This window comes from Cucumis melo, chromosome 12 (genome assembly GCF_025177605.1).
Source record: "Cucumis melo cultivar AY chromosome 12, USDA_Cmelo_AY_1.0, whole genome shotgun sequence".
NCBI lineage: Eukaryota > Viridiplantae > Streptophyta > Magnoliopsida > Cucurbitales > Cucurbitaceae > Cucumis > Cucumis melo.
This window is the reverse complement of record NC_066868.1, coordinates 24,390,521-24,413,026: the sequence shown is the minus strand read 5'-3', so window position 1 is coordinate 24,413,026 and position 22,506 is coordinate 24,390,521. Positions and strand designations below refer to the sequence as shown.

At 30.0% G+C, this 22,506-nt stretch overlaps 3 protein-coding genes across 3 annotated transcripts; all 3 read right to left on the bottom strand.

Moving 5' to 3' along the window:
- Positions 1-1,955: 1,955 nt before the first annotated feature.
- On the bottom strand, positions 1,956-2,997 carry LOC127144198 (G-type lectin S-receptor-like serine/threonine-protein kinase At1g11410). The gene is made up of 2 exons (XM_051079783.1): positions 2,590-2,997; positions 1,956-2,455 (listed from the first exon to the last, which is right to left on the bottom strand). The coding sequence occupies exons 1-2, from the start codon at positions 2,725-2,727 to the stop codon at positions 2,138-2,140; spliced, it is 456 nt and encodes a 151-aa protein (XP_050935740.1). The 5' UTR covers positions 2,728-2,997; the 3' UTR covers positions 1,956-2,137.
- On the bottom strand, positions 2,997-5,522 carry LOC127144188 (G-type lectin S-receptor-like serine/threonine-protein kinase RKS1). Its single transcript, XM_051079763.1, has 5 exons — positions 4,226-5,522; positions 4,001-4,126; positions 3,730-3,911; positions 3,369-3,579; positions 2,997-3,246 (listed from the first exon to the last, which is right to left on the bottom strand). Exons 1-5 carry the CDS (start codon positions 5,520-5,522, stop codon positions 3,008-3,010), a joined length of 2,055 nt encoding a protein of 684 aa, XP_050935720.1. The 3' UTR covers positions 2,997-3,007.
- A 6,140-nt stretch (positions 5,523-11,662) lies between these two features.
- On the bottom strand, positions 11,663-15,732 carry LOC103485800 (G-type lectin S-receptor-like serine/threonine-protein kinase At1g11410). The gene is made up of 7 exons (XM_008443503.3): positions 14,105-15,732; positions 13,883-14,008; positions 13,591-13,772; positions 13,111-13,321; positions 12,653-12,890; positions 12,347-12,491; positions 11,663-12,215 (listed from the first exon to the last, which is right to left on the bottom strand). The coding sequence occupies exons 1-7, from the start codon at positions 15,399-15,401 to the stop codon at positions 11,910-11,912; spliced, it is 2,505 nt and encodes an 834-aa protein (XP_008441725.3). The 5' UTR covers positions 15,402-15,732; the 3' UTR covers positions 11,663-11,909.
- Positions 15,733-22,506: the final 6,774 nt, after the last annotated feature.

Sequence of the window (22,506 nt, the reverse complement as noted above, 5' to 3'; positions counted from 1 at the left end):
AATTTTCCATCACACATACTGTTTATAAACACGCAGCTCATATAACACTTGTATTAGGAAACAATTATATTTTATTTTAGTACATATAAATTTTTATTAACTAATGAAATAGCCTTTAATTAATTTTGACTTCAATAGTGTCACCAATATAAGGTGAGACTATTATTATTTTATTAATTAATGAAATAATTATTTGTAACAGTTACAAGGTGAATTGTGTAAATTTATATTGTCACCGAGATAAGATATTCGATCTTATGCCTATGCTATATAGAACCCTTTTCAGTTATTACCTACACATGACATCTATCTATCTATCTATTTGTAAACAATGTGTTGTTTTAATTTTTCATAAAATAATGTTGGATTTTTACTTCATTGGATTAATTTATACATGAATTTTGAGTGTATTTGTATTATATTTTCAAGTGTTTTATCAGTAAAAAAAATGGAGTGTTTGGATTATATTCAAGTGTTTTATTATAAAACTAAACAATTTAAAAATAGTTGAAGTTTTTGACAACCCTTCAAAATAACATTTAAAGTGTATTTTAATCAATTTATTTTATCAAAATACATTATTTTTTTTTTTTAGAAAATGGATGGGTCTAACAGAGAACATAATATCAAGCACGATTACACAATAATATTATTTGATAGTATGAGATCCCATATCAAAACCAATTGTCAATAAAAGGAATGCAGCACATCTATCTTCTAAGGAGTGTGAGTCTCCTAGGTTTTCCAATGTGAAATTCTTGAAATTTCAACAAATATATCCCTAGAAGGCTCTTACAAAAGCAAACAGAAAAAGTAATGACGGAAAGATTGATAACCCAGTTTGATGCAAAATCACCAAGCACACGGTCTCCCTAAATTTAAGCTCCCCTAACTTCCACAAGAATTCTTCCATAAGCTTTGTATGAGATCCTCTCATTATACTATATTAGGCTCCTCTGAGAATGAGATTCCTTGCATTCACTATATTTTTGCTCCCCCTAAATACAATATTGATATAGAGCTAATCAGAAGTTCTACAATGGCTATATACCGAACCAAAAGTCTCAACAACATGCACAAATATTTTCAATGTCAATACATGTATTAAAATTGAAGTTTAGACAGACCCTAAGCTTAAAACGTTTAATGCACACATTTTACTCACAAGGTAGCTAACCCTAAAAGAAAATAAATGCTTCATAAATCTTCAAATCAAACTTTCATACATGGAAAGAATATTTTTGTTGAACCAGCGGCCACAAATGTTCTAGACAATGTCGTTGACATGTTGATCAAGTTTTATCTTTAATACAATTAGCCAACCAATGCAATAACAATCTCCTCCCTTTGGCTATTTTTTAAGAAAAACAAACAAATCATCGAGCAACCAGATTAAAACAAATCGTATAACAAACCAATGATTATGACCACGGAAGCCAAACCAAACCAAACACGAGCAACCCACAAGCTGGCAGACAAACCAAGAGCCACATACCACATTCAATTTTCATGAGTTTTTTTTTTAAATATTTTTGTCTTAGGTTAACTCAAAGTAACCCCTAAACATAACAAATGTCATTTTTACAAAATCAGGAACTTAAAGGAGATAAAACAAAAAAGAAAAACAACCAAAAACACCCAAACATAACCAAACAACCAAAATAAAAGTCAACAATCACCACTAGCAAAATCATCATATCGACGACCCATACTTGAAGTAGCTAGAAGCATGAATCAGTGCGATTGACCGATGAACGCATCACTTGAAGCTTTGCGCTCTGTGGAGTGCTGAATGAGAAGGTCAATTTCCTTGGATTCTACAAAGAAGACACCGATGTGATACAACAAGCTGCTAAGCTTGGCAAGACTCGTGAAAGATACCAAATTTGTCAGATGAGGGACACCCCTTAATTAACCACCCCAATTTTATGCAGAAGTGCATATTTGACACTAAATTAGACAGCAGTAATTGTGCATTCTTAGGCCAAAGCTTTCTTCACAATTAAGAAACAAGATACAATCAATGAATTAAAAAATTGTAAATTAAATAGAAATGGATATAAACTCAATTCACGTATATATGTGTAGCCTCTTACTTTCATTTTTTAACTTTGATGTATAAATATAAATTGAGATGCTAACGAGCAACTATTACAGAAATTGTTAGATCATTTACAGAGTTGACTCCTTCGGTATTGGAGTTGGTACTACTGGATGGATCTCCTTCATTAATTTCTCTCTTTAAAATGAAAGCAGGTTTCTTTGGACAAGGAAGATTCACTTCATTTTCCAACATGAAAATGACAGTCGACATGGTCGGACGATCAGTCGGATCCTCTTGCACACATAATAGCCCAATTTGGAGGCATCTCGTGATTTCATACTCAAAGCTTGCTCCTTCCAAACTTGAGTCTACTAATTCCATTGCATTGTCCAATTTCCAGAGCTCCCAAACCTTAAAGTTGGAAAAGAAATATATATACTATTATTTTCTTTGATATAGATTAAACAAATCAAAGCTAAATTAATTCGAAACTTTTTGTTGATATTGATACGTTTTGATGATATATTACAAATAAATTTGCTTACTTGACCAACCAAGTTTACGTAGCTGGATACATAGGTAGTGTTCTTTTTGCCTGTAATTATCTCTAGCACCAAAACTCCAAAACTATAAACATCGGATTTCACTGAAAATAGACCTTCCATTGCATATTCTGGCGACATATAACCGATGTTGAAACAAAATTAATATAAAAAAATTTAACCACGAATAATTAGTGTCACACTTTGTATTAAATTTTAACAATTAAATTAATGATGCAAATGAGTCAACCTATGTGAGATGTTTAGGTGTACTCCTTTCACCCTTTACTCCAATAATATTGTTTAATAATTTTTTTAATACCTTTTCTAATACTACTTAAGATATTGATGTAATAATTCACAAAAAAAAAATGACTAGATAGGACTAATTTAATCACACTCTAGAAGGTTGAATTACTTACTATGTTCCTACGATACGATTAGTGTTTGCTTGATTTTGATCTTGGCCAAATATTCTTGCCATACCAAAATCTGCGATTTTGGGATTTAAATCAACATCCAATAATATATTACTTGTCTTCAAATCTCGATGAATGATTTTCAACCTCGAATCTTGATGAAGGTATAGAATCCCTCGTGCAATGCCACGTAGAATTTCAAAACGTTTTTTCCAATTGAGCAAAGCTCTCTTGCTATCATCTACAACAAAAGTATTAGTCAAATTAAAGAACACCGTAAACACCATAAAGTAAGATACAAAAACTATGACAAGCGAAAGTGAAAAAGTTATTTTAAAGAGATATTTAATTAAGAAACTTTACCAAAGATGAAAGTGTCCAAGCTTTTGTTTGGCAAGTATTCATACACAATCATTTTCTCTTCATTCTTAACGCAGTAACCTAAAATTTTGACAAGGTTTCTATGTTGAAGCTTTGCAATTAAATTAACTTCATTCTTGAACTCTTCAACTCCTTGCCCTGAATTTTTAGCCAACCTTTTAACTGCTATTTCCACTCCATTTGTAAGCTTCCCCTGAAATAATTAATAATATAATGTGTCTAAAATCATCCAAACTCCCCACAAAATTACGCAGTCCTACTATATTATGGGTCAATAAGAGTCTATAGGCACAATTTGGATATTAAAAGCAAAGCTAATTATATTAGTAAGTTGAAATATTACCTTGTAAACTGCACCGAAGCCACCTTTTCCTAGCTTGTTATTAAGTGAAAAATCATCAGTTGCCTTTGCTATGGTCAACAAGTCGAATATAGGTAAATCTGAGTTTGTTCTACTTTCATCAAATTCATTTGGATTTAGAGTGTCCCCTAAATCATAAGATAAACTCCTCGATCTCTCCCTTCCTATGTCATTAATTAAAAATATGTATCCTTTAGCAACAATCTACTAAGCACAAGAGTAAATAGAAAGGTTTTAAATTAAAATTACTTACTTTTTCTAGCCATTTTCCATAAATAAACTAACGACGTCAAGAGTAACACCAACGCGACAAAAGACACAACAACAATTACTATCACCTTCTTTGTCGAAGGACGATTTGAATTTTGTGTATATTGAGCTGAAAAATCGAGAGAAAAATGGAAGTTGAAACTTTTTAAATTTGGTAAATGGGAAAAAATTCCAAAGAAATACGATAGGGGAGACTTTAAAAGCTCACCTAATTCAATAGCATCAACTCTTACATGTAGATCTTGACCGGTGTTGGCAAAGGTCCGCGTGTCTATCAAATCTCCATGCCACATCACGCACCCGCTCCCCGTCAGCTCATTTGCGCTTGCGTAAGCCGTACAGTTACAATCATTTAAACATGCTTGTGCGCATGCTTCTAAGCTCATACTCAAATCCGCACTTGCCATTGACGTATCCGGGACCTTCACACGCGACACCTTCACAAATCCCTCTCCACTACGACACATGGCGTTAGGCCTCTTGCTAATGCACCCACCTGACGGATTATTCAATAACCAACTCTGGTTCGATCGTGGTTCGAACCCAGGCAAGCACTTGCAATAGAACTGCTTCGTGTCGTACTGGTCACAGTTTGTGTTTGGATCGCATTGATTGTAGGTGTCGCACCACTCGGTCGGAGCCCACCAATAATCCTTCCATTTTTTATCTTGCTCGCTCCACGTAGACCGATGCAACAAACCGGATTCGTCTAGAGTCATGCTCGTTAAAACCGTGTCATCCGTGACGCCATCCGTTATGGAGATCTCTTGTATGTTGTCGATGTAGGTTGTGTTGAATATAAACGATCTTGTCATTTCAGGTACTCCAGACCATTTCTCCCCTGTCCATGAACCTACTCGCCATCGCGGGACATTCCCTTTGTACAAAATCAGTTGGGGATACCCCGTCGGATCTATCCGGCAACTGAAGTTCCCGGTTCCCGGATCGTCGAGCGCTTTCCATGAAGTTAGGAACCAGCTGAACCCGGTCTGACGGTTCAACCCCAATTTCATGTAAGGAAGAAAGACATGAGATGGATAATCAAAGCTTTGCCATATAACCTTTTCGCTCTGTCGTTCAATCAAGGCGAGATTTCCGGTATTCTGAAGCTCAATCGACACGTCGTCGTTTGATTGGATGGTAGTGTTAGTAGACCAAAGAGATATGGTTTGTGTGGGGGTGAAAAGTACGACGTTTCCATGACGGTCCAGAGCGAAGGTTCCTGAGGTGTCGTTAAGTGGTTGGTTTCTATTGGCGACCCAAACGATGGTTCGTTGAGGAATTTGACTGTACCAAATTCCGACATATCGGGGAGTGGTGGAATTGTTGAGACTGAAGAATCCAAGAGTGAAATTCTTGTTGGTGGATACCAAGTGATCTCCATCATTGATGATTTGAATTGTAGAATTTGAAGTATCAATTGCAATGCTAAAATGGGTTCCAACAAAAATGACGGAAAACAATAAAAGGAGGAAGACGGCCGGTTTAGGAGGAAGAGGATTCATGGTTCATTTCATTTTGGGTAATGGAAACAATTAAGAGCAAAGACTAAAAGGGTTTATTGTTATTATTTTATTGTCATTGAAGTAGGGAGGAATAGGATAAATAAGATTGAAAAATAAATAATGCATTGAACGTGGAAATGGTTAAGTTGGACAGTGGCATTGTTGAGTTCTCGAGAAAAGGAAGGTGTGTATTTAAATAACATATAAATTAATTAAAAAGAAAACTATTTAAGAAATAGAAGTTTACCAAATGGTGATCATAGTGGTTAGACAGCAAAAATTAATTGCAATATATGATTATACCGAAAACAATGGAATTAATAATCATTTTTGTTCACCATGCATACTTTAATGACTACAAACCTTGCACCATTTCTCTCCATTTCAATGCTCTTTTAAATTAATGGCTTTATTTATTTTAGCTTATCCCATGTCTTGTGATATCATCATGTACCTCTTGTATTATCGAATATCATTTACGAGGGAATAAAGATAGTAATAAGAAGGTGTTCATCCAGTGGGGATGTCTGGGTGCACTTCCTAATCCATATCATACTTTTTTTTTTTAAAAAAAAAGGCAATAGTTTGATTTAAAAATTATACTTTTTTTGTCTAGTTTTCAAATATATTAAAATAATCTAAAATAATTTATAAACATAGCAAAATGTCATAGTCTATCTGCAATAGACCGTGACTAACTATTATTTGTCATTGATAAATGCATATAGTAGTTTATCGCTAATAGATTTTATTGTACCATTTTGCTATATTTGTACATATTTTCAACTAATTTGTCATTTTTTTAAAAAAATAAATCATCCTAACTATACAAACATAAAAAAAATATTAAAATTTGTCAAAAGTAGCAAATTTACAAAATAAGTACGTGTGGTGGTACAAAATAAAATGTAGTGGATTTTTTTTTTCTCAAATAAATAATTTGTTTAATTTTTTATGAGAAATTGTTATGAATGGTGTAAAAATAAAACTTTTTATAAAATATTACAAAAATTTCAAATGAATTACAAAGAGTAATGAATTTTACTATATTTCGTAAATAATTTTAATATTTTACTATTTTTTAAAATGTTATTTTCTATTTAATAGCAAAGAACCAAAAGAAACATTTTCAAAAAAAAAAGTAATTATAATATGTAGCAATTTTTAGAATAATTATTAAGTATATAGCAATATTTTAAAAAAATTGCAAATATAGCAAAATCTATCGTTGATAGACTCTTATGGTTTATCCGTGATAAACCAACATTTGCTACATGGTCTATCGGTAATAGGCTCCTATCATTGATAGATTTTGAAAGATTTTGCTATATTTGCAATTTTTTTAAAATGTTGCTATATACTTAATTATTTTGAATATAATTACTACATTTGCGATTATCCAAAAAAAGGAACCAAAAGAAATGCTTAGTTTTTATTTATAAAGAAAAAGACCATTAAGGATTGCTGTTCAAACGGGGCTGCATACAAACATTATTCAAATTTAACTACTAAACAATACATGAATAGAGGTGCCTGCTTCAACACGGCATTACCTAATTGGCCCTTTCTCTTAAATCTCTACGCTTTTTCTGAATCCAATTTTAAATTATGTTGGTAATTAACTCATAATCATCTTTACTATATAAATTGATGTTTAATTTATTTTATGTGATGTGACTGATTTTAATTTTTAATATGCACCATGTTCTAAACAATGGTTGACTATATTATATTGGTTTCTACATTAATAATTTTTAAAAATTAAATAGTAGCTTTCTCTTATTGCTCCTGTTGTTTAGTGAATCGTCACCCTAGAAATGATCTGTCTATTAATTTTATAGATAATAATTTGTTCAAACCACAAGTCCTCACGGAAACCCAGAAAAATAATTACGAAATCATCTGATATAATATATGTCGTCGGTATAATTAAATTAATTGTGTACTAGAAAATTACATTAATTATATTATGATTTCAAATATTAAACTTTATCTTTATGCTTGATTATGTATGGGTCTATTCAGGTTAAAGTTCTCGATGTTTCAGTTAGTCTAAATGGTAGGACGATATGCTTATTTTCCTTGTCTAGAAAATGAAAAGGAAAAAAAATATCAGTTTCATTCCTTATCATTTCAAGACATGTTTTGTAGGTGACTTTAAAAAGATAAAACCATTAATTTTTGTTGAAACACGGTTTAGAATTTGTATTATATTTTAAATTTTTAAACATTGCTTTCAATAATCAAAATTGATTTTGAATTATTAAACTTCTCTTTTGAATTATTTCTTTTGAAATACCCGTGAATATGATAAACGTAATTTTGATTTCGAACATGAATGACAAAACACAAGCTTGTGAGGTCAAAAATCACCAAATGTATGTAAAAATTGATTATCTAAATTACTTTCACTATATCCTGTGGGGTAAAATAAATGGCAACAACAATAACACAAGGTTAAAAAATAAATAAATAAAAATAAAATAAAATAAAAAATAAAATAAATGGCAACAACACAAGGTTAAATCTTCTGTAAGCTGCATATACAATATCATTTACATCTTTTAATTTTGATACATCAACTTTCATGTCCAATTTTTCATTTTATTCAAATAGAATAAATAAAATATGTTAATGTTTGATTGGCTGTAAAAATATTCTTTTAGTTGTTTCCTTGTTGCCTTTGGTCATAGATTTTTGATATTATGGCTAAATGATTGTCTTTCTATATTGGCTGTTGGGTCTCTTTCCTATTAGGCTGCATGCATTTTTCTTTCAGAGGTTAGACAGAGAAGTTTCTAACTCAGTCTGTGCAGACATTCGAGTCTTGGTTTTCATGATCTAAGCTTCTCCTCTATAAAAACTGTTTGCTCTTAACATGATGTTCAATATTGATTTAGAAATTGAGTTATAGTGTTTAGGGAGCCTAATTACAGTATAGTGCTAGAGTTGAATAATCTAAAGAACCTGGCATTAGTAAGAAGAATCAATCAAATATTAACCACTAAGATGGAGCCCGTGATCATCTACCTTAATCTTACCATTTATTGAGTTTGTCTATTAAAAATAAGTTAAATACTTGTAATCCAATTTATTTACTCTAGTGAACATTCTTCTTAATTGGGTGAAGCCTCCAAACATAGTTGTATTTCACCGAATTACATTACTGAATCTCTTGTGTGTTATTTTTTATCCTCTCTCTTGTGCATGTGTTAATATCTTGTTGTAACATTATATCCAACATTGTTACAATATCCAACTCCTCTTGTTTTTTTTTTAATCGAAATATATTTTTTAGAACCATTCCAAAAATTAAGTTCAAGTATAAATACAAAACAAACTTTTCGAAAGTTCGTGGAATAATTGAAACATACCCAATGTTGGTGGAAATTTTGTATAATCTAAACCTTAAATTATAAATAGATAATTAAGTTGATCTTAGAAAATATAGCAAAAGAAAATTGAATTATAGCAAAATCTATCGAGTTCTCAAGTTTTCTTTGCTATATGTTGTAAACCGTTTAAGTTTTTTTACATCCATAAGAATTTCTCTTTTTAACTTTACTTCTAAACTAAATTATTGATCTTATTTTCGATGTATATATCTTCCTATTCATATATTGTAACTTATGTTCTGTTCTATCACTTTATTATCTGTGTTTTGTTTCAATTCTTTTAATATTATTGTAATATTGTGTATATAAACTTACGTTGTGTATCAGATAACCAATTCCCACATTTTTCTTTCTGATCTGTTTCTCCTCCTTCCTTCAAATATCTCTAGATTTAAACATTGCCAGCTCTTTCTTCTTGTTGGAGAGAACAATATATATAGCATGGGGATGGCTCCTTTTGAAGGGCCCAAGAAAACTTTTCATGAAAAAATGTGAAACAATGGATATATCTAAAAGTTAATCAACCCTAAATATTATCCGATATTCTAAAGGGGAAAAAAGAATGGACCAACCCTTTTGAATTGTTCATTTATTAAGTCCCTCTCCATAGTGAGTCGTTTTGTGCTTGGTCAACAAAGGATTAAGATAGATGAAATATAATTTTAATCGAAGGATTTTGTTTGATCCTTTTTCAAAATTAGGATTTATGGTTTTAAAAGTTATAATTTCACATCTCAACTTTAAAGTGACCAAGTCAATAAAATGATGATAAATAGGAAAGAGTCAAGGGTGGTGATGAGGATAGATGTTGACCTTTGACTTGGAAGGAGAGAAGTTGAGGTGTCAACATAAATAATTTATTACATGGAGTTTTCTATTTCCCATGGTACACAATGTACATTGGTGGCAATAAATTAAATTAAACGTTACAAGATTTTCATGTCATATCTTCATCATATATTATATATCTATTAATTAGCTAAATGATTGCACAATTTGCTATTATTAGTAAATTTTTTAACTAATATAAAAATGTCTATATAATAGTTAATACACCAAATTAATCCTTCCCAAATAATCATATAATTAAAGTGCATGTTCATTTATTATTTTTCATAGATTTAATTTATATATTCACTCCTTTCCTATAGAATATTATTTTTCTACCCACGTTATTATCGATTTATATTGGTTCAGTCTATCTACCTTTGGCTGGTAACCATTTTAAATTAATATCGATAAACAATTGATATACCAAAAATGTAATACTCGAAATTGAAAATTTTAAATCGTATTGATATATTGCTGCTAATTTACTTGAATGAATGTATTTTTAAAAAGTGTTGATGTATGACTAATAATATATCAATGTTTTCTTCTTTTAATTCTTTTTAAATAGTACACGTCAACTTTTCGTTAAGGTAAGATAGGAGTTACATAAGAGATGAGTGTGACCTAAGTTTTTTCTAGAAGAAAAATATAGATTAAGAAAAACAACATATACCTAAGATAGAAAATTTGGAGGCCCTAGCTATCTCGAAAGTTTAAGGGTGCAAACTTATCGAATGATATGGAACTAGTGTTGTTAAATAAAAATTATAGAAAAGAAGATATACCTCTAAGATATAGATTCAAAGATTTTATCATTTAAAGAGATTATCGAAGTTATATCACTCACTTGTAATTATCTTCGGCCTTCTTATTTTGAATCAAATCACTAATACAACTATATTAAGTATAAAAAAAATGAAAAAAAAAACATTCTCAAAAACTATGGTTCTAAGTTGTGACTCCTCCCATTTCCATCCACCCTAAAATTCAAATAATGATATTCATACTCAACAACTATTCAATTTCTTCAACATTAAATATTTTGTTTCAGTACAATCTTCAAAAACTATACTTCACGAAGATAGTTGCAATGACTTCCTTATTTTAATTATAAAAATTGGATTTCTTAAACTTCTAAAAAGTGTCTCATTTAGCCCTTAAAATTATAACAATCGTAAAAATTAGAACCATAGTTATAACGGATAACAATTTTAGGAATAACGATTAAGTATATAGCAACATTTTTTAAAAATTGCAAGTATAAACTTATAGACTCTTATATATCACCAGAGTATGCAATATGATCTATCAGTGATAGACTTCTATATTATTAATAGACTTCGACAAAATTTGTTATACTTGTACTTTTTTAATGTTATATATGTTAATATTTTGAATTTAATTGTTATGGTTGTGGCTATTTCTCGATAAAAACAAAAGCCCCAAACTTATACGATAAATACACAATTTCTACAATTATATAATAAGTACATATATGAGTTTGAAGGTCCAATTTTAAATTTTAAATAAGTTTAAGGACTCAATTCTTAATTTTAAAAGTTTAAGAATAGTAAGCATGACCTATTATTCTTTACATACTATATGCTTTATTTTTATTAGTCTATCCTTTCAATCTCACTTCCTCTCTCATCTATTATTGTTCTTCTTCTTTTTGGTTTTTTTACTACTAAACAAAATTATCTTCTCACTTCGTAAATCAAATTTATTTTCCTAAAATAATGAGATTCACTCTCCTAAGCTACAACGACTAATGGCCTTCGACACACACCTCTTAAGAAAAAGTAGCTTTCAAGTCCATTTTGACTAGTGGAAAAGTAGGAAAAAAATTTCAACTCCATTGATAAATAGGCTAGTACATTCTTGTTTTTTCTATACAAGAAAATGAGAGAGAGGAGAGAGGAACCTTTTTCATGAGAAAATATGTGTTATATGGATTTCAAAATTAAGATAATTAAGGAAGTAGATGTGTTTGGAAATTTCAAGAACTTAAGATAATGCACGTATGCATGTGTACGTACTCTTATTTGATTTTTCTCATTAAATCTCATCAATTTGACATATATATATATATATATATATATATATATATATATATATATATATATATATATATATATATATATATAATTTTATTAATTTATCAACGAGCATTGAGTATAGAAATTGTTAGATCATTTACAGAGTTGGCCCCTTCTGTACTGGTAGATGGATCTCCACTGTTGTATTTCCTCTTTAAAATAAAAGCAGGTTTCTTTGGAGAAGGAAGACTCACTTCATTCCCCAACATGAAGACGACAGTTGACATGGTTGGACGATCTGTTGGATCCTCTTGAACGCATAATAACCCAATTTGAAGACATCTCATGATTTTGTATTTACAACTTGTTTCTTCCAAACTTGAGTCCACTAGTTCCATTACACTGTCAAGTTTCCAGAGCTCCCAAACCTGAAGTTGTAAAGGAGTTATACCATCATTCTCTTTGCTATTAATTTCATTAATGAAAGCAAAATTATTTGGAAACGATCCATTAGTTGATATGCTATGTTTTGACGATATAATTCAATACAATTTCTTACATGTCCAACCAAGTTTAAGTAGGAGGAATCATAGTTGGTATTCTTTTTGCTCGTAATCATCTCTAGTACCAAAACTCCAAAGCTATATACATCCGATTTCACTGAAAATAGGCCTTCCATTGCATACTCCGGTGACATATATCCACTGTTTCAACCAAAATTAATATATACAATACTTATTTAGTAATAAATATTAGATAGGTGTGAAGTATCTTTTCTAAATGCACTAGTTAACGTAACGTATAGATGTAATAATCAATTAACAAAATTAACTAGATATATAACTATACTTAGTAGAATACTTACTATGTTCCGACAATTCGATTTGTGTTTGCTTGAATTTGATCTTGGCCAAATATTCTTGCCATACCGAAGTCTGCAATTTTGGGATTCAAATTAGCATCCAATAGTATATTACTTGCCTTCAAATCTCGATGAATAATTTTCAATCTAGAATCTTCATGAAGATACAAGAGTCCTCGGGCGATGCCAGATATAATTTCAAAACGTTTTTTCCAATCAAGCAAACCCCTCTTGGTTTCATCTGGAACAAAAAAAAAAAAAAAGTAAAATGATCAGATTCAATAACTTTGTTTTGCATATATATATATATATATATATATATATATATATATATATATATATATATATATAGACACACAGTACTCAAACTAATGAACATAAAGTAAGTAAAATATTAGTGTGGAAGAGTAGAAAAGGAAAAACAAGTTATTTTAGAAAGATGTTTAATCAAGAAACTTTACCAAAGATGTAAGTGTCCAAGCTTTTGTTTGGCAAGTACTCGTACACAAGCATTTTCTCTTCATGCTTAACGCAGTAACCTAAGATTTTGACAAGGTTTCTATGTTGAAGCTTTGCAATTAAATTAACTTCATTCTTGAACTCTCCAACTCCTTGCCCTGAATTCTTAGCCAACCTCTTAACTGCTATTTCCTCTCCATTTGTAAGCTTCCCCTGAGATAATGAATAGTGAACACACTCTATATCCATAAATTCTATCATTTAATTTAATTTTCTAACTGTTACCTAACTGACACTAGATCTTTTATGATTAGTCTAAAGTTTTTTTTTAGGTTATTATCAAGGCCCCAAATGCTCTTTAATTTAAACATGAGAAATAGGCAGTGAAATCTGTAACATTATAGGCATGCATATAGCTTGGGATATATTTAAAAATGAAATCTATAATTAATTAATTACATCAATAAGCTGAGATATTTTACCTTATAAACTGCACCAAAGCCACCTTCGCCAAGCTTGTTAGTATATGAAAAATTGTCAGTTGCCTTTGCTATGGTCAACAAGTCAAATACAGGCAAATCTGAACTTGTTCTACTTTCGTCAAATTCCTTCGAATTTGGAGGTTCTCCAATAAAGTTAAAAGATAAATTTGATCTCTCCTTTTCTGTGTCATTAATTAAAAAAAAAAATTATTTGCTTTATCAACAACAACTAATAAGTCACAAGAAAATATACAAAGTTTGGAGGAAAAAAAAAAAACAAAATGTTACTTACTTTTTCTAACCACGTCCCATAAATAAATTAGCAAGCTCACGAGTACCACCAATGCAACAAAAGACACAACAATAATGGCTATCACCTTTTTTGTTGGATGGCCTTTTGATTTTTGTGCATATTGAGCTGAACAAAAATTAATGAAGATGAAAATTTTAATTTCGGTAAGAAAGAAAAAAATAATAATAATAATTGATTGGGCAAGAGAATTTAAAAGCTCACCTAATTCAATAGCATCAACTCTTACATATAGATCTTGACCTGTATTGGCATAGGTCCGCGTGTCAATCAGGTCTCCATGCCACATCATGCACCCTGTCCCCGTCATCTCATTTGCGCTTGTGTAAGCCGTACAGTTACAATTATTTAAACACGCTTGTTCGCACGCTTCTAAACTCATATTCTTATCCACATGTGCCATCGATGTATCTGGCACCTTCACACGTGCCACCTTCACGAAACCTTCTCCACTCCGACACGTGGCGTTTGTCCTCTTCCTGATGCACCCACCTGACGCATCTCTATAGAACCAATTCTGCTCCGATCGTGGTTTGAACCCAGGTAGGCACTTGCACTGGAACTGCTCCGCGTCGTATGGGTCGCAATTGCTGTTCAAACCGCACCGGTTGTAGGTATCACACCATTCAATTGGAGCTGACCAAAATTCGATCCACTTTTTCTCTTGTTGGTTCCATGTGGAGCGATGAACCAAACCGGATTCATCTAGAGTCATTCTCATTAGAACTTTGTCGACTGTTATACCGTTTGTTAGGGAAATTTCTTCACTGTTGTCGACATAGGACGTGTTGATTATAAACGACCTTGTCATTTCAGGTACTCCGGACCATCTTCTTCCCGTCCATGGTCCTCCTCGCCACCGTGGAACCTTCCCGTCGTATAAAATCAGTTGGGGGTACCCGGTTGGGTCAATCCGGCAAGTAAAGTTCCCAGTTCCTGGATCATCGAGCGCCTTCCATGAAGTTAGAAACCAGCTAAACCCGGTCCGACGGTTCACTCCTAGTTTCATGTAGGGAAGAAAGACATTAGATGGATAATCAAAGCTCTGCCATATAACCTTCTGGGTTTGTGGTTGAATCAGGGCGAGATTTCCTGTATTAGAAAGCTGAATCGACACGTCGTTGTTTGATCGGATGGTAGTGTTAGTAGACCAAAGAGATATGGTTTGCGTCGGGGTAAAAACGACGACGTTTCCATGAAGGTCGAGGGCTAAGGTTCCTGAAGTGTCGTTAAGGGGGTGGTTTCTGTTGGCAACCCAAACGAGGGTTAATTGAGGGATTTGATTGTACCAAATTCCGACATATCGGCGTGTGGTGGAATTGTTGAAATTGAAGAACCCAAGTGCAAATTTTTTGTTGGTGGATACCAAGCGATCTCCATCTTTGATGATTTGAATTGTGGAATTGGAATTCTGAAGCCCAAAGCTAAAATGGGTGCCAACAAAAATTACGAAAAACAATGAAATGAGGAAGACGGGCCGTTGAGGAAGAAGAGGATTCATGGATCATTTCATTTGGGGGATCGAAACAATTAAGGGCTAAAAGGGGTTATTACTATTTATTTATTAGTAGTAGGGATGGATGGAGATTGAGTCAGCTGAAAGTGTTTTTTGCATTAAATGTTGAAATTGGTAGTTGGATGAGTAACTGTGACACTGTTGGCTTTCTTACACAGCAAACAAATCTCTACTTCGCCCCCTCCATCCTCTTATTGTAAATCTTTAATATACATACCTATGTTAATACTTCAAATCTAATTATTATATCTATGAGTATATGATATGTCCAATGGCATTTTTTTCATCCTAGTACCCTCCAGTAAAAGAAATAGGGAAAAAAAAAAAAAAAAAAAGGAGGAAATAGACCATTGAGAAGTGCCGTCCAGAGGTATACAAGTATGCTTTCTAAGTTTAAATCAAATGAATACGTGGAATGCCCTGATTGGATATATTAAAAAAATATCTTCTTCCCGCGTTCGCTATTTTTAGTATACAAATTGATTTCAATTCAGTGACTTCAATAATATGTTAAAAGATTTATCCTCAAAGTTTTGAATTTTTCTTTCAATTTGGTTTTTAAATTTATACCTTTTAGTAATTGGTGTTTAAAGGTCAATATCTAATAAACTAAATACGTTGAGTATTTTTTTCTAACACTATTAAAATTATTTTAAATTTGAGCTCTTACTTGTTTTAAAATTAATTAATAATCATTCAAGTCAAAAACCCAAATTAAATACAAAATGATAAATTGAGGTTAGAAGCCTAAAATTTAAAACAATTTAAACTTAGCACACGTGTCATTAAAAAAGGAAGATTCTTAAATCGCAAAATAAATTTAAAATATTTAACTTTTCGAAGGAACATAGAAAAGAAAAAATAGAACATTAGGTTATATCCAAATAATTACATAAGTTGTATAATTATTTCAAAAGTTATAGTTTATATTTACGGCTAGTCATTTATGTTCATTTTGGATAAAGTATAATAACATATCTCAATGAGTCCAAATGCTGTGGATGAAAACGCTCACTTTGACACTTCAATTACTTGTCATTTTAATGGTTGTATACATATATACGTTTATATTTTTTGTGAAATGCAACAATAATTCATTCTAATGGTACTTGAAGAATCCAAAGCCATTTCTCCTTTATTACAAGCCATGTGAAATTGTGCTAATGACAATGATATAGTGCGTTCTGAGTTTTCAATACTACAATTTCAATAATTTTATTATTTTAAAAAAACGTTGTGCATGTGGGATTTTGAGGTATTATGTGGCCAATTTATATCATTGAATTTAAGCGTTAGTTGGAAAATCTAGTTTTCATTTTATCATCCTTTTAATTCTCATCTGAAGTTGAAATGCATTTTTGAGGTGAATATGAGGAGTTTGAACGTAAGAAAAGAAAAAAGCAATAACTTTGAAGCTTTTCCGATTATATTCCATACAAATTAAGATAACAATATAAATCAATTTCTTTGATTGATTGTTATTTTTATTGTGGATTTATCCATGGGAGAGAGTTTTAAATTGCTGTTTGATTTTTTGTGATTGAGGAAATTTTGCCAATTTGTATGGAAAACTATAATGAGATGCTAATTTTGGATTTTATCAACACGAAACCCTAATAACATGATTTATCAATTTTTATTAGGAAGAAAACAACAAAGATGGTAAAATGTGTGTGTTTTTTAGAAGGACAAGTGTCCCACTTACCTAGTCAAATACGTTTTGGGTAAAATATTCTTTCAGTCTTCAGTTTCTCTTTCTTTTTTGTATGTCAATCTCTTTTTCTGCTTTTGTTCTCTCAAATCCATGGAGGTCTCCGGCGCCATTTCCCGACAGCTTCCTGGCCTCTTCCTCCTTGATTTTTCTATCTCCGTCCGAAGTCTTCAGCACTGATACCGGACGGGGCCCCTGTAGCCCAATCATTTTCGCTCTGTTGGTACTGGAAGAGAGAAATAGAAGAGGACAGATGCGGAAAGAAAAAGAAATGGGAATGAGGATAAATTAGGAATTTAAAAGAATAAATTAACGTCATTAGAGATGAGTTAATTTTATTAAATTCTTTTTTTTCAATCTCTTCGGAAATATAAAAAAACGACAAAATATTTACGATTTATAGAAAAATTTTGAAAATGAAAAAAGCGCAGAAGCCCATCGTGTAGAATATCAAAAATGTCTCATCAAGCACGATATTAATTATGCCATCAACAATGCGCACGTAATATATTTGTAATTATTTAGATTTGGTTATTATTTGGTAAGCGATCGTTTACATATCACTACAGTTTATCTTTTCAATTCCATCGTTTAATTTTGTTATCATTTTGATTTGGTTGAGGACCTAAATCTAAATGATTTTTTTTTAAAAAAAATTGGTATACAATTTTTTTAATTCTTTTTGTTACACGATCGTTTAGAGAAAGATAACTTATTTTTTTACACCATCCTTTACTTTTTTTTAGGGATTGTTTAGCTACTCCAATCCATTTATTTTTTTTTATTTAATTTGGTTACATTTTAAATTTGGTTAGACCATCTTTTAGATTTAGGACCCAAATCTCAATTTTTTTTTTAATTTGGTACACAATTTTTTTAATTCTTTTGGTACATGATGATTTATGTTTTTTACACAATCGCTTACTTTTTTACACATTTGTTTACATTTGCTACTTCAATACAAATGACTTTTTCTCAAGATTCTTTATACACCATCTTTTTTTTTTACACAATTGTTTAAAAATAAATAATCGTTTACTTTTTTTTTAATGATCATTTATAGCTACTCCAATCTAATTGATTTTTCAAGATTTTTTATATACAATCTGTTACTTTTTATACGATCGTTTACATTTTTTACACAATCGTTTACATTTGGCTACTCCAATCTAAATGATTTTTTGTTAAGATTCTTTGTACACTATTTTTTATTTTTTTTACACGATTGTTTAGTTTTTTACTAGTTTACATTTGGCTACTCTAATCTAAATGATTTTTTTTTTCAAGATTCTTTATACGATTTTTAGATTTTGCTATTATTTTGTACACAGTTATTTAGATTTAGTTAACCAAATGTAAACGACGTAAAAAAAGAAAGAAAGACGATGAAAAGAAATCACAACGAAAAGGAAAAGTAGAAAGTTAATGGAAAGAAATTGCAGAAAAAAAAAGAGGAAAGATGAAAGAAATCGTAGGAGGAAAATGAAAGAAATCGTACGAGAAAGACCATTTCATCGACAAGAAAGATGGAAGAGGAAACCTGAAATATTTAAAAAATGACTAACTTTATAGGTTTTGTTAAATAATTTGATATTTTGTTATATTTATGAAAATTTCTGTTCTTGCAAAGAGGTGATAGGAATTTAATTTTATTAAAATATTTTGCTACCTTAAGCAAATTCTCTTATATTTATGTAGTTTTATGCATTACTAATTTCAAAATAAATAATAATTATTTTGACATTATGTTTATTGTTGTTGATTTTTCACATTTATTTCATGTTTAATAGAAGAAAATGGAATAATCTATAATTATTGTTCTATAAATATTTTTTTAAAAGAAAAAACTTTAAAAATTTGCATCAAATAATGCTAACGAGTTTTTCTAACTTAAATTTAAAATAAAATCTACAGTCAAATAAAAACTAATCATGGTTTAATTTTAAAAACTAATCACTATTTATATATAAAAACTTAGTTCAATCAAACAAAGCAAAACAGATTATGAATAAAATTTTAGAATTGAAAATTATTTTTTTTAAAAAAAATAACTTAAGAATATCTACCTTAAATTATACTATACATGCAACACACATTACTTTTATATTATTCAAATTTTAGTATACATAGAAGATAATATTAATCAATTTCCCATTTTGTATTATTCAAATTTTACTCTTTTTTTTTTAGTACCAAACATAACATGTATAGTAGTATGAAGTAATATATATCTAACCAAATATTAATATATAAGTTGATTAATATACCACCTATAGAAATAATTAAGATATACATATTGATTTAACCGTTAAAGGTGAAATTTTGGAATCAATAAAAGAAAAAAGAGCTATTATTGCTCATTAAGAGGACTATTACTAGATTTAATTTTTCAACTGCACTAAGCAACGTCATGAACATTTACAAGGCAATCACAAGTAATACAAAATTATCAACTTTCTTTTGTTAGTTTCTACTGTTCTTTTCAAATATTTAGAACTAAAACGTATTTACAAATATAACAAAATATTATTAACCGTTAATAGACTACTACATATCATTCAATAGTTGTCTATAGACGCAAATTGTTTATCATTTATAGACTATGAAATTTTATCATATTTTTAATAGTTTTGTTATTTACAATAACTTTCCTAATTTCAATTTAACAATCCCTAAATTTTATAAACTTTTATTAAATATTTCTATTGAAATTGACGTGATAAGATGACCAACAATAAAATTGAAGAATATACAAGACATTATACAACATATCGTTTGTGATAATTAATATGTGGAATTTGTTGTATAAATTTTTAAAAATGGAAGTTGAAAAACTTATAGTAAGAGAAGAATATATAATTGGGGTGTTTGCATTATACAAAATGTTATGTGATGTTATGTTATGTTCTTATGTGGTATTCAAATTAAATACGAGTTTGCTTAATACAACCAACCACACGTTTGCATATATATATATATATATATTTGAGATGAGTACAGAAATATAAATTGAATAATTAATGTGAATAAAGGCAATAATCTATAATCTGTATTAAATACATGTCTTAATCCTTCGGTGATTGTTCATTTATTAAGTCCATCTACATGGATGTGATTTTATGCTTAGTTTACTCATACATTTTGTTTAGTGGTATAGGAATCGACCACGTATTTCTTAATTACCAACACACAGCTATATAAATTATACTCCTTTTGATTTATTTTTTACTTATGAACCAAAATATTGAGGTTGGTATTTCAGTTTAACTACTATATGTCATTTTGTTATAAATCTTATTTTAGTTTATATATGATACATTTGTTTATGGGTATTTATAAAAGATATCAAAATATCGATATTACTTTTGTATAATATCAATATGAAATAAGACACACATACATATGTGTGTGTATATATATCAACTTACATATTGATGTATCTACTAATGGATTTAGTATAGGTCAGAGCCCTTTTCAACTTTGTATTCTTTATATTATATATAGAACAATCCAGTATGGTAAAATCGTCATTCAACAATCCCTAAACCTAGTTTAGGCCTTACTTTTTATATTTCTTTTGTATTATTTTTAGTGAATTATAAAGCGTACCATCAACAAATTGTTTGGATACATTCATACTGGATGTATTGAACGTATATATTAATCATTGTGTTTTGAGTGACTAAGGATACACCTGTCCCTTTGGGGACATCCGATAAAATTGGAATGACTAATGATACACCTGTAATATTTCTTAAGTATTTAATTTAAAAATTAGAATATTTGACAACTGCACGTAAAATAAATTTATAAATGTATTCTAACCCATTTTTACGAAAAAATTAAATAAAAATAAATTTTTCTATAAATAATTTTTAAGTCGATCTAAATAAGTTACAAGTCAATAAAACAACGAATATATATGATATTATAATTATTTGCAATTATATTATTATAAGTAAGAAAGAGTCAAAGAGGGGTGAAGAAGCTCATTGACTGACCTTGACCTTGTAGGAGAAGAGTGGAGAAGTCAAGATACATAATGATTTGAAGTTTTTGCTTTCATTGAATACATATTGGTGGCAATTAATGAATTAGCCCAACCAATTGGTTACTTTTTTTAGTAAGCATTTGTCAAATCAAATTGCAATATGCAAAAAAGAAGAAGAAAAAAAAAACATACTTTAATTTGTTTGAATATATGTTTAGGTTTGAATCTTCCGACTCTAATTTACTCGTATATATTTTAAAAAATAATTGACACTTTGAGCATGATCATTGATGTCTCATCCATTTATTGAATTTCTTCAAAAATGTTTTTCCTTCAATTGGAATTAATTTCTCACTCTATTATACTCTAAAATCTATTCAAATTAATTAGAGGTGGTGGTGTATCATTTTACTAATGAAGCCCAAGCTTATGTGAATATGATATCCAAAACTTTCCGATAGAAGAAGTTTCATCATGGGTTCTCTTTTACGAGACAAAACGGTAATCGATCTATTGTGCATGGTTTGGTTTGTCATGTTTGTTGGACAAATCTCTTTCGTGTTTAGAATTGAAGAACACCCCTCCATGGATTGATAGTGTTGTGTCTTGTGAGATGTATATTCTCTTTAGTTTGAACATAGTTTTCTTTGTTTTTACTTAAAAAAAGAGGTTCAAATGTCTGAGTGTTTGAATGTTTTAGGACTAAAATACTACAAAAAGTCCAGCGAATAATAGATTATGATTAATGATCTACAAGTGGATTGTTTGATCAACAAAATTATGTGTGTGTATATATTAAAGCTAAAAGACTGGGACTCGGTTTGAGATAATATATTGCCACCAATCATGAAAACAAAAAGGCCAAATAATAATTTATGTCGACACCTCAACTCTTATATATCTTGCTATGCTAAGTCAACAAGCCAGTGTCAATAAAATCAATGCTTATTCACTACTCTAGATGACTCTTTCCAAGTTATAATAATAATGTAATCTGTAAATTTATAAAAAAAATTTCTAAAATCACATATCACTATCTCATTCCTTTCAAGTAAAGATCAATGACTTGGTCAAAAAAATCAAAGTTGTTAGGTTATAAACAAACCTCTAAATCAATAGTAATTATGAGTTGATAGAAAATGTTTGGGTTAATTTTTGAAGTGTTTAACTTTGAAATATGGTTATGTATGATTGAAAATAGTTTTTGGAACACTTTCAAAGTTTAATTTAAACAACATTTATCAAAAGACGTTTCATAAAATAAAAATGATATTTTGAAAAATATTTTTTCTTATCAATCGAATCAATCATCCAAAATAGATACTAAGTTTATATACATAGGAAAAGTAGGGGTGTTCAAAAAACGATTGAAAACTGAATCGAACAGA